Genomic DNA, 13,493 nt, shown 5'->3' with positions numbered 1-13,493 from the left:
AAAATTTACCAAATATGACACTCAACATCTGTCGAAACAGAGTTTTATTAGTAAAAAGCTGGCAATGGTTAGAGGTAAAACACTAAGAAAATAAAAAATACTTATACATGTATATCTATAGTAATACCTTGAGATACGAGTTTCCAGGACCGAGTTCGTATGTCAATTTACTCGTATCTCAAATCGATTTTCCTTATATAAAATAACTAAATAAAAACTCATCTGTTCCAATTTTGTAAGAAATACACATACAAACAGGATATTACGAAGAAGACACGTTTTGGTTGATCTAATTCACCAGCTGCCCTCACAAAGTAACAAATACATATCTAACGCTTATGATCTGGAATAAAATGTGATATTATGTACAGTACATTATAGCATTTTTATCTTCGAGACAGACAGCTTCTAACGGCAGTATAAGAGACTACACGGCCACACTTGTCACATAAACTTTAAAGTTAACTTGAATGACCTTAGCTTAGTACGCAAACACATAAAAATACGTTTTACTCTTACGCTAAACTTAATCCGACTTTCGCTTTCATTTTCTCTTTTATTATTTTCCAGCTTGACTCTTTTTGCGTTGCTTTAAAACTCGCTTTCACGTTTACCTGGCCTTTTTTAATTCTTTTTTCTATTACAAGAAAAGCCAAGCGACGCTGTTGTCAGTCTCGGGCATACTCATCACCTAATGGCCGTATCAGAAACCGTCTCCTATGCTGATGGCTCAAATTTGTCTCGTATCAAAAGGCAAAAATTTGCTCAGAAGCTTTCTCATATTTTAAATTTCTCCTATGTCAAGACACTCGTATCTCAAGATAATACTGTAGTGTGAATAATATCACACATTTTCATCCTATTTCTACTCTTGAACCTACACTATGCTGAGCCTACGTGTTAATGTCCTTGAATACTAGTTAGTCACTTTTTGCAAAAAGAGTGATTAACTGGTATTCAATGAATTTGATGTTTGAGGTGATCTGACTGCCAGGATATTTTACCATTAAAATCGATAAGACTTCATTGTTATTAAAACACTCAGAAAAAAAACGTTTGAAATGACATCACGAGTTGTTATAGATGTGATAGTTATATCGGCTATTGTATTGAAGTTGTAGCATTACGTGTCTCTATTCTGCTGGTCTCTCTGCGACTATTATAGACGTCATAATAGCACTTTTACTTCATCTGAGCATTTTAACGGTCATCAAGTTTTATCAATTTTAATCTCGAAACAGCCTGGCATCCAGATCACCTCAAACGAGGAAAATATACTGATATTTTCTGATAAAATTTTGTGAAATTTCATTCTTATGTACTATTATCAAACATACCGTTATTATTTTATGTGTCTTTTGTAAATTCTGTCAATTTACTATTAATATATGAAGCAATGCTATACAACCATTTCACATCCTTACAAATACATGTATATGCTGCTCAAATGAGCCGGTAGGCACTGGGAAAGGTGTGGAAGTGCAAACTAAAGATGTGTTTACCAAGGCACAAGTAATCATATTCCATCCATTGAAAAGATAAAAGAATGAAAAGGAAGGTGAGAGGCTAATAGAAACCAGAAATCCTTCATATGATGTTACAGTGAAGCATTTTGCTTTTCTAGAATACAGGCGTGACACACGAGTCTCATGGTAAGCTAAGCTATTCGTGAACAGATAGATATTACATGTATACCTTCACTCCAGCCCCAGGGTATCATGTTGCGGCTGACCAGCCTTAAAGCCTCCCGGTCCATAACTCTCCCGCACCACTCTAAAAATGGCGGACAGCAAGCGCAGTGTGGAACCCTCGTCTCCGTGTAAGTGGATCTACACCAAGGATTCTGTAAAATAAAAGAGAAATACAAATCTATGTAATCAGATATGCTGTTGTTTAAGTCCACTACGATATGATTCGTCGCTGATAAGTGCTGGCAGCAAAAAAACTGATTTTCCAGCCATACACCTGATCCCGGTTCTGATACCAGCATCGACATCAGTATGAAGGTTTAGCACCTGTGTGGGTGCCTCATCAGATCTTGCAGTCAATAAATCTGAAAATCAACACAGAGTGGTGCCTTGGTTCTTGAAACAGACTATGCAAGAAGGGTCGTACAAAGGCTGAGTTTTCATCCCAAGTAAGCTTACATCTCCTTAACACCTGAGTTTATTAGTTATGTTGACAGCCTACGGAGAGTGTTTATAAAGAAACCAGAGTTGACTGCTGGCATTTGATAACACCTGATGCTCAATGAGAGGCTCACCTGAGGAGCGAAGAAGCCAACAACAGAGGAGACTTCAGCGGGGGTTAAACTACGAAGAGGCACAGTACAGCAGAGATTGTCCCTTCTCGCTCGTAAGCCGAGCAGAATTTCCAGGTGATGGTAATGGCGAGGTGGCGTGTGCCTGGAGAGGTAGACATAGAGCACTTTGTCTCTCTCCTCAGTCCTAAACAAGCAATAGCCGGGGTACGAGGTCGCTGTCCCTCCTAAATGAAAATGTAGATCATAAAGCTATAACTGAGAAAACATATACCTTTTGACATAATGCATTGCCAGGAAGACATGATATATAAATATAGTGTCAACCAAGCGTGAGACCCATTTTAGATATGTGTGTACAGAAGCAGAATAATAGCACAAACCCTTTCACATGTAGTACTGTTAGCCTTATTTGGTGAGTTTGAAAACCTTTGATATAAAATCATCCTGGTAAAGTTCTCTGAGTGTCCAATAAAAACACGCTCAGTTTTTGTGAGCCTCTTGTGATCCACACGCTAACAAAGATACAATGTTAAAAGGTCGTGATAACTATAACCCTTGCATAACGACTTTTGCAGCTTACCCAGCTTTGTTAACCATAGCTTATAGCGAACTCCGTGCATTTTTAAGAGATATATAATATGTGGACCCAGCGATGTTAACCTCCCCTTTTTTGATTTTAACAGTCTGCTATTTATTTAACCTGCCAGTTTTTTCTCAAAAATAATTTGAAAAACAAATATATATATCAATACATTTATATATTCATATATCTTTATACATGTATATACAGTGAAACTCGGATAACTCAAACTTCAAGGGACCGAGCAAAAGTGTTCGAATTATCAGAGTGTTCAAGTTATCAGAGCACTGTCACAAGTCCATGTATTTACTTATTTATTAGTAGATACATGAACATATACAAACTATAATATAAATCAAAAGCACAAATGGCTTGTTTCAAATTAAATGCTTCTAATGTAAAGTTTAAAACGTTTTTATCAAAAATTATAGAGATTTTTCTATCACTTGAGATTGGTTTGTTGTTTGAGGTGATGTTATTGCCAGGACGTTTTTTAGATTGACATTGGCAAAACTTGATCGTTGCTGAAATGCTCAAAGAAAAGACATCTTTTTCTTTTGAGCGTTTTACCCACGATCAATTTTGCCGATCTTTCTTGAAGTTTATGCAAAGATTACCTTACTTTATCTGGGATTCGTTAAGAGCAACACTCCGAGGCAGTCCAATTAAAAGTTTTACGAGGTTTTATGGTACATTGTATATCACTCACGCTTTTTGAATGGATACTTATTGAATGTACACACGTATTTTGTGTTTAGGTCAAACGATGAATAGTTTTTTTTAGCTAAGACAACGTATAGCCTACGTTTAATTTCCAACAATTTTTAAGACGTTTTAAACATTCAACATTTCGACGTTAATTCAACACGGAATCAACGTCGGAAAACTATTCATCACGGGCTAGCCGGGTCACGCACTCAAGGATTTTTGCCACGCAAATACAAAACAAAAACAACATGCTGTTTTTGTTTTGTATGTGCGTGGCGAAAATTCTTGCGCCCGTGACTCGGCTAGCCCGTGCTACTCATCGTATAGCAGTATAAATCAAATTTCACCAAACCTTTAGAACAGTCGTTGACAAAAATATTTTGCCGATGGAGGTAATAACGACGCTTATGAATTACGAAAAGTTAAGGTTTACCTCTATGGCTTGGAATAAAGTGATTTTCTAAAGCAATAGCAACCGTTTCGGTAGCCGTTGGGCAAAAAACAGTTCGTTATAACAGTGTTGAGTTCGAGTTATATAGAGCCATTTATCATTGCGTGGGAACGGACCAAGCAAATCCAGTCGAGTTAACCATGTGTTCGCTATATCCGAGGGCGAGTTATCCATGTTTCACTGTATGTATAAAGATATATGTATACATGTTTATATGTATAAATGTATACATTTATACATACATGTATACACAGTGAAACTCGGATAACTCAAACTTCAAGGGACCGAGCAAAAGTGTTCGAGTTATTAGAGCGTTCAAGTTATCAGGACCGTCATAAGTGTACGTATATCAGTAGATATATGTACATATACAAACTATATATAAACCAAAAGCATAGATTGCTTGTTGCAATTTAAAGGGTCTCTCGTGTGAAGTTTTAAATACTTTTAATCAGAAAGTATAGATATTTTTCTATCACTTGAGATTTGTTTGTTATTTTAGGTGATGTGACTGCCAGGACGTTCTCAGATTAAAATTGGCAAAACTTGATCGCGGTTAAAACGCTCAGAAAAAATACATACGTATTTTTCTACCGAGCGTTTTAACCAAGATCAATTTTCCAGTAAGTCAGTTATTACAAAACTGCTTTACTATTAAAAACCCATTATCAATTTTGCCGATTTTACTTTAAATTTATCCGAATTTTACCTCGCTTTTCTTGCTTTTGGAGGGTTATCGCTAAGCGGATGTTTGGTAAAAATTGATTTTTGCAATCCTTTAGAAAAGTCGTTAATGAAAATATTTTGCCGATGTTGATAATAACGAGGCCTAAGAACTACTAAAAGTCGATGTTTATCTCTATGGCTTGGAATAAAGTGATATTCTAAAGCGATAGTAACAACCGTCTCGGTAGCCGTTTGGCAAAAAACTGTTCGAGTTAACGGAGTTTCGGTCGAGTTATCTAAAGCCATTTATCATTGCGTGGGAATGGACCAAATAAATACGTTGAGTTAACCGTGTTTTCGAGTTATCCGAGGGCGAGTTATCCGAGTTTCACTGTATATATATATATATATATATATATATATATATATATATATATACTAGATGAATGCTTGACATTGCCTGGGTAATAAGAAGTCTGCGCAGAAAACCGATTTTTATTTATGATAAACAAAATTTTCATTCTAACTTTTAAACTTCATATCACGAGAAAAATGTTTTTGTGCAGTTCAAATAAATTAAGATAAAAAATAAACCATCAGTACATTGTGTGTATAAAGAATGTTCCTGTTGCAACAGAAGCTCGTTGTATTCAAAGTTTTGATGGATGGTACTGGTACCTCTCGCTACTGGTACAAATGGAAAAATGAGATATCAGATTGTCTTTGTCTGACCAAACGAAAATAGAATGTAGATGTAATTCCGACTCCAGATAATACATTTGTCCCTAAGAGTATTTAGCTTTTAAAGATTTGTCCAAACAAAAAATAGGAGTGTAACGGATCACAAAAAATTGAAATGGCACATTTTCAAATCCCAAATAAAAAAATATGTATGTAGTGGGATCAGGTTGAAAAAGCTTGCTTTAAAATGTTTTTCTAAAAAGCAATAGTAAAAGGTAATATCAATTAACAATAATAAGTGCATATTTAGCGTGTGCAACCGCGATAAGGATATACCAATATGTATGAGGGTTAGTACTGATAAGAACAGCTTAGTCTATAGTTATAGTTGTTTGAATTTATACTTATGTTATAGTTATATATAACGTTATAGTTATACTCACTACGGTATTTGAATGTTGCGATTTGAAATCCCTGGAAAGCAGATTTTTAATTGCTAGACTTTTAATCACTGTAACTAGACACAGTGGTGTAACTAGACACAGGGATGTAACTAGACACAGGGATGTAACTAGACACAGGGATGTAACTAGACACAGGGATGTAACTAGACACAGGGATGTAACTAGACACAGGGATGTAACTGAACACAGGGATGTAACTAGACACAGGGATGTAACTAGACACAGGGGTGTAACTAGACACAGGGATGTAACTAGACACAGGGATGTAACTAGACACAGGGGTGTAACTAGACACAGGGATGTAACTAGACACAGGGATGTAACTAGACACAGGAATGTAACTAGACACAGGGGTGTAACTAGACACAGGGCTGTAACTAGACACAGGGATGTAACTAGACACAGGGATGTAACTAGACACAGGGATGTAACTAGACACAGGGGTGTAACTAGACACAGGGATGTAACTAGACACAGGGATGTAACTAGACACAGGGATGCAACTAGACACAGGGATGTAACTAGACACAGGGATGTAACTAGACACAGGGATGTAACTAGACACAGGGATGTAACTAGACACAGGGATGTAACTAGACACAGGGATGTAACTAGACACAGGGATGCAACTAGACACAGGGATGTAACTAGACACAGGGATGTAACTAGACACAGGGATGCAACTAGACACAGGGATGTAACTAGACATAGGGATGTAACTAGACACAAGGGTGTAACTAGACACAGAAATGTAACTAGACACAGGGATGAAAACAAAAAGACAAACAGACACTGAGATTTACATATATCTATAGATATATTTATGTACAAAGTTTATTTTGCTTTAGACTTGTTTCCAAGAACTGCTCCTAAGTGGCAGAGTGCTAGGTTACAGACCACGACTAGCTAGTAGATTTGTGACAAGGAAAGGATCTGTAGCTACATGAAGAGGCGCCCTCATCTACGTAGGATTAACTTACGTGATGTCCCTTCAATCGGATTGGCAGCGGTTGGTATGTCATTAATTCTGATACGTTTTGCATTTTCTGCCTCAGCTCCAGCAGCCATCGGCCTTTTTAAATTCTGGCATCCTCTGGTAGGCGTATTAGCATCATTGTCATCAGCTATGTATTACAATTCAATAAAATAATAGACAGGAGCATGAGATGATAGCGTGTAAATATAATCATGAAGTACGATAGAAATAATAAATATAGACAAGAATTAAAAGGATGAATGCTAAAAGTAGGAAGGTAAAAATCGATAAAGACAAGAAACAGTAGAAGAATACACAAGGACAGGGAATAACAAAGGAATAGAAACAGACGGGGAATAATAGAGGGGTGGATACAGACAGGGAATAATAGAGGGGTGGATACAGACAGGGAATAATAGAGAAGTGGATACAGGCAGGGAATAATAGAGAAGTGGAAACAGACAATGAATAATAGAGAATTGGAAACAGAAGAGAATAATAGAGTGGAAACAGACAGAGAATAATAGAGTGGAAACAGACAGGGAATAATAGAGAAGTGGAAACAGACAGGGAATAATAGAGTGAAAACAGACACGGAATAATAGAGAAGTGGAGACAGACAGGGAATAATAGAGAAGTGGAAACAGACAGGGAATAATAGAGTGGAAACAGACAGGGAATAATAGAGTGGAAACAGACAGGGAATAATAGAGTGGAAACAGACAGGGAATAATAGAGTGGAAAGAGACAGGGAATAATAGAGTGGAAACAGACAGGGAATAATAGAGAAGTGGAAACAGACAGGAAATAATAGAGGAGTGGATACAAACAGGGAGTAATAGAGGAGTGGATACAGACATTGAATTATAACATGGACAAAGACAGAGAATACAAGAGTGGATACAGACAGGGACTATAAGATTAGATGCAAAACAGGGTATGGAGCAAAAGCAGATGAAGACAGAAAATAGTAGATACACGTTGTAAAAAAGGGAATAGTTACTAACAGAAAACGGGACCGAAGTAATTACAGGCAAAACTAAGCAGGAAATGAATATAGATAAAAAACATGCTGATAAGAAATGAGGGAGAAGTTGCAGAAAAAGAGTAAGACAGTATAGAACACAGGCAGAATATAGTTGAAGGAAGTAACAAAGGAATGATATAAAGTAATACCAGAATAATAACAAAAAATAACAGAAGGTTGAATGCGGACAGGAGGCTGGAGAAAAATGATTAAACACAAGGGGAACATGAAAGTTGTTGCCATGAAGTAAATTCTAGTGCTTACCGCTGGAACTGCCTGAACTCTCCTCTCTATCGGTGTAGAAGAGCTGTTTTGAGCCGACGTTATTATTTTTTACGGCCTCCTCCGCCTGTTCCCTCACCAATGACTCTAAATTCTCAGCTTCATCAGCAGACAAGACCCTCTTTCTGAGTTTATTGCGTACGACTCTTCTAACATCAGCCATTTTTCTGTACTTCCTAGAGCTTGGCCCACTCTGCTCTTCATCAGCCGACAACTCCGAAGCTGAAGTATTGCTCCTCTTGAGCAGCCTAGGAGTTGACCGTTTGTCACACCTCGTCAAATGCCTGAGCAACCCCATGTGATCGCCGCTTGTATAGCCATCAGCAGGAGGCAGCACACGACATTTCACTCTAGCCCTTACTCGAGCTGACCTGACCTTCACCTCACCTATAGAAGTGAATATACAAATGCGCCATAACTTAAATGTCTCCGCAGGTGACTCGGTCTATTTTGTACATATTCAGGCCCCAAATACCTAAAAACCCTACTACACTATCTTCGTTAAAGCTTTGAGCCCTCTACTGACAGACAACAACGCAGTTTAGCAAAAATTACGGTAAGAAGAGTAAACTTGCTCTTCACACTAACCCGAGAGTTAGAAAGAAAAAATGAATGTACCCTACAATGACTCTATGATAGTGTACATACCTGACTCTACCTGCCGTCGTATCTCTTTGAGTTGTAATGGAATGCCATGAATCAAGTCTTCTACAGACTCACTCGGGTTCCCTGTCCACTCATTTCTCCTCCATGAAATCTTCTCCACGGGTCGGCTACAATACAATACTCAGATGCAGGTAAAAATGAGTTAGTGGAAAAACCTATACATTGTGATAGAAGAAGGATGAATCAAAGTTGAAAGCCTAAAATAGTTCTCAGGTTCTGGGGTAAACGCAGAACTTAGTGCTAAAAATGTGTTTGTGCTCTGGATGAAGGGGCTTTATAAAATTACTACTGAATGCCCGGCATTGCCTTCATAGAAATTGACTATATCTTTTGTTCTAAAAAGTAAGAATAAAACAACTTCATTTCCACAAGTAATAACAAACTTATCGAGATATCTTCAACTTGAGCTATTCTATAGCCAGTGTACCATGATTATCTGAGGAAAATAAAAGGAGTTGTCTCTCAGCAACACGGGAGGTCAAGAGAGAGAGTTAAATATTCATATGATAGAAATACAACACCTGATGAACAATTCCAAGCATAGGTGTACATCTTAACAAAGTCTTGTCTGCTATAACACATACTTTTACTTGAGAGATTTTAAATTTCAAGCACCTTGAATCAAAGATGAGTCTCATCTGGAGAAGCTGCTTCATTGAGATGGTCATCAAATTGTCAAAATTTGCAAGGCGATAGAGGACAACTCTACACAACAAGTTCATGGTCATCAACAGACCAGTTGTAGACAGACTTGCCTTTCCAAGGTTTAACGCAGCCTACAATAGTTCGTATTTCATGTTTTTCATATTTCATGTATTTATGTCCATGTTCATTAGCCAGTTTATCTACATCAATTGAGAGAGCTAATTTAAAAGACTAAAAAGTACAAAGGCAAAGGGAAGGCATTTTTAATTCTGCTAAAAGTTGTTTTTATGTATTTACATAAATTAGTACAAAGTTTATATGACACAAACAACAACGAGGGAACATATTTCTGGTTTATCAACCAAGCAAAGTGTGTAATGAATTTGTACAGCCATCATCATTATAGTGTAGTTATGGCAAAACTGAAATAATACTCACCGCAGTCAGACTTTGTACAACTATTATGGTCTTTATGAGGCGATCTTCGTTGCATTTAATAAGATCATCTCTGATGAGGCGCTGTGATCGAATGGCCTCTTCTCCAGAAGTTTGCTAAAAAAATCACTTCATGCAACTCTTGTGGTAAAGCTTTGTGTGCGCACAAAGGAATAAAAGCAAGAAGGGATGTAGCTATTGTTAAAGTGTTAACAACATTACCAACAAAATGTAAAATACTGATAACATAACATCATAATGTAACAACATTAACAGCGACATGTACCAACAACATAATAGAACAATAATATCAGCAACATAATATAAATGCAACAATGTTAAGAGAATAGTATAACAATGACGGAAACATAACAATACCAAAATCGTACAACACCGAAAACTGCAGCTAAAAGAATTAGTATGAAACTTAAAATGACAATGACCAACATACCAAAATCTTTCTTATACTGGGGTCCACAACCGACTCCATTAATAAATCAGTTGGAAATTGGGGGTAAGCATTGGCAATGGAGGTCTGACTTTTAGACAGTCGCTGCAATTATACAGGTAGGCCTATAGAATGTACTAGAACAAGAGCAGAACAAAATGTACGTAAAAGCTAAAATACTTTTACACTCTCAACTAAATAATGCATACAAATCATAGAAACATTTGATATAATTCAAATAGTCACACAGCCTTTAATCTAAAAACAAGCACGAAGTAATTCGGAGGTAACCCATCAGAATGAACAACTTTTTATTTATTAAAAAAACTTTTCAATGTGTTTTGCAATTAATCCAAATTGTACCTAATGTCCAGCAGTCAACGTAAAAATGCAATGTATAGGCTTTCCTCTACAATAACTATACAGACTTGCCAACCCAAGAGTGGGGCAATGCGTGAGATTTAATTTTGGGGCAATTGATGTATCAATGACAGCATATATAAAATTTTGGAAATGGGGGCAAAAATCTCACGCATTTCTCACGCATTTTCATTTTTTCTTTGGGGCGATTGCGTGAGTCTCACGCCCAATGCGTGAGAGTTGGCAGGTATGTAACTATACCAATGTGTAGGCGTAGTTATTAGGCGAACAATAAACTTCTGGACAATACCCCGAGTTAAATAAGCTGAAGCAACAAAATAACGAATAAATGAGAGAAACACTTACAACGGGACAACATTCCATTGGCATCAGTAAGCCAGTAAATACATTACAACAGCTTCTTGAAAATCTTAGGCGCTACAAGACAAACTTCCTTATAGCTACAAGCAAAGCTTCCAGACCAATATTAAAGGACGTACGCAAAGTTCAATATAAAACAAATAACTTATTACTTACACGAGACATTGTTTTTTGTGAGTAATAAAAACCAACAAATAGCGAGACAGCATAGACGCAATAGCTTACTCGTATTAATATTATTACTGCAATGGCATCACGAAACCATCCCATTGTTGACGTGAAAAGCAGTTGACGGATATGCCCGTTGGGTTTTCTGCGCAAGCGCACCTATTTTTATAGCATGGTCGAGCCATTGTTGTAGCCACCCGTAAAATGTATCACGTTTTACCCAATGCTGTTTAGAAAAAGGTTACGTTACCGGAAGTTTACATATTTCTAAGAGTTCCAAGCAAACTCACGTTGCCATACAAAGTTCTGTTGTAAATTGAGGTACTGCATCAGAAATACTACTTGAACACAAACAAAATCACTATTTTCTAACCTTTTTATATACCACAGAAATTTTCAGAAAGTTCTGATTTTTTTTATGTATAAAATAATAATGGCATGCTTCTGTCATGTAGTGACAATGCTTGGTAGTGTTCTCTAGTAGAGAAACACACCACCAGGACTAGGTTTTTGTAAGCTACCTTGGGTGGTCCTAACACTTATCAAGGGCTGCTTCTGGAACTGTTAGATTAACCTGAAGGGATTCATTTTGCAACACGTCCAGTCTGACAGAGCCAGGTAGCCATGTCACTTGTCCAATGTGCGAAGGACAGAGATGGATCATTAACGTGCCCACATTGTAGGTTTGGTACATGGGGCCTCCAAATTAAGGTCTAGATCCAAAAGACCCAGCAATTTAGGGTTGAAAGCTTGCTGAGAGCTTTTTGTCAAATTGGCATTAAGCAGGGCTCGAACCACCAACCCCATGGTTGATAGGCAAAGATGATACCACTAAACCACCCTGACACCCTATGTATAACACTAGTATCTTATCCTTGGTTAGTTAAATTTACACGAGGCTAAAAGTCCTGTGCCAACAGCTACAGAATTTCATTATGCTCTAAAACTGATCACTGTGGCACAGTATCTCAAACCGACTCAAACTTCTAACTATGTAGAAAATGAACGAGAGTATTATTGCTATCTACCATAGAAGTACCAACTGCAAAGCCTCAGGTCATAGATATACCTCTGGCTTCACGTGCGGAAATCAGCGCAACTGAAGAAGATTCACTATATTAACTAGCGGGCTATTGTCTACAGAGTTTGCTAAAGTTGAAGTAAGTACATGAAAGTTGTTGCATCAGCCTATCTCACACATTTAGTATTCCACATTGTAGGTCAGGTCTTCTGCAATTAAAAAACTTTAAAGAGGGTGCTTTGTGTGAGGTTTCTGGTGACACATTTGCTCTGCTCAAAAAGTGAGAGTCAGTCATGAGAGGCTTTGAAACTCATTTTAACAATAACCATATAGGTACTTTGATAGCTTCTAAATGCATGGAGAATATTGGTATGCCACATTAACTGCCTACTTGTCATCTTATATTACAGAAACTAGTGAGAAGGTTGGTGAATGTTAGACTTCATGTTTTATGTAAAAACCATATATCCACCTCACAGTCAGTGCAGCTAGGTAGCATGGCCACACAAACACTAGCTAAGAATATACATTTAGTGTTGTTGAAATTCTGTATTCTTACTGCACTCATGCTTGTTGGCTATTATAATATGTATATATGTTATAAACATGTGTAGATCAGCCATTGCACACAAAACTCTACTCTGGCGTAGCTTGCTATAGTACTAGTACAGCTTAGCTTTTTTGATTTATTTATTCCAAGTTCATAATTTTTATTGTAACGTTACTATGAAGGATTTTCTATGTAGTAAAAGTACAATATGCTCTTTTAGTATTCATTTTTTATTATGGAAAGTTGTTTAATTTTGATGTTGTACCACATACTTTTTGCACTGTCAGTTACAACCATTGCCTGTAATAAATTTGCAGTTGTTCATTAATTTGCATAAAACAAGCCTGTTTATAACTACTAAGAACAAAAAAATTGACAAGTGATGGTCTTATAAATATAATTATCATTGTGAATACATTAAATTGTTTGTTTGGAGGCCTAAAGTAGTGAAATTACAAGTAAACACAATTTAGCTAAGACAATTTAGCACATATAATAGGAGTTATTTACTATGAAGTAGCAGGAAACTTTCAAACTTTTTCAGACAACTATAACTTGAATTTTATATCATTAAAATTGTGTTATGTTGAAATGAATTAAGAGAACGATAAAACAATTGTAAATGTGCTTAAATGTAAATTTGAAATAATTGCAAGCAATGGCTAAATAAAATCTGTTTTGATACGATTACAATGGAAAATTATTTGGTGTACAATTACAT

At 36.7% G+C, this 13,493-nt stretch overlaps 1 protein-coding gene across 1 annotated transcript; it reads left to right on the top strand.

Annotated features, from left to right (window-relative positions):
- Positions 1 to 1,718: 1,718 nt before the first annotated feature.
- Positions 1,719 to 6,609, top strand: LOC137394382 (RNA-binding protein 25-like). Its single transcript, XM_068081095.1, has 2 exons — positions 1,719 to 1,819; positions 5,871 to 6,609. Exons 1-2 carry the CDS (start codon positions 1,719 to 1,721, stop codon positions 6,607 to 6,609), a joined length of 840 nt encoding a protein of 279 aa, XP_067937196.1.
- Positions 6,610 to 13,493: the final 6,884 nt, after the last annotated feature.

Source organism: Watersipora subatra, chromosome 4, assembly GCF_963576615.1.
Source record: "Watersipora subatra chromosome 4, tzWatSuba1.1, whole genome shotgun sequence".
Taxonomy (NCBI): Eukaryota; Metazoa; Bryozoa; class Gymnolaemata; order Cheilostomatida; family Watersiporidae; genus Watersipora; species Watersipora subatra.
This window is presented reverse-complemented; position numbering and strand designations above follow the sequence as displayed.

Excerpts from the sequence above, each read along its gene's own strand:
- LOC137394382 (XM_068081095.1), top strand. The coding sequence starts at position 1,719 with ATGTTGCGGCTGACCAGCCTTAAAGCCTCCCGGTCCATAACTCTCCCG. Across the intron at positions 1,820-5,870 it reads TGTGGAACCCTCGTCTCCGT|ACACAGTGGTGTAACTAGAC; the intron begins GTAAGTGGATCT and ends CACTGTAACTAG.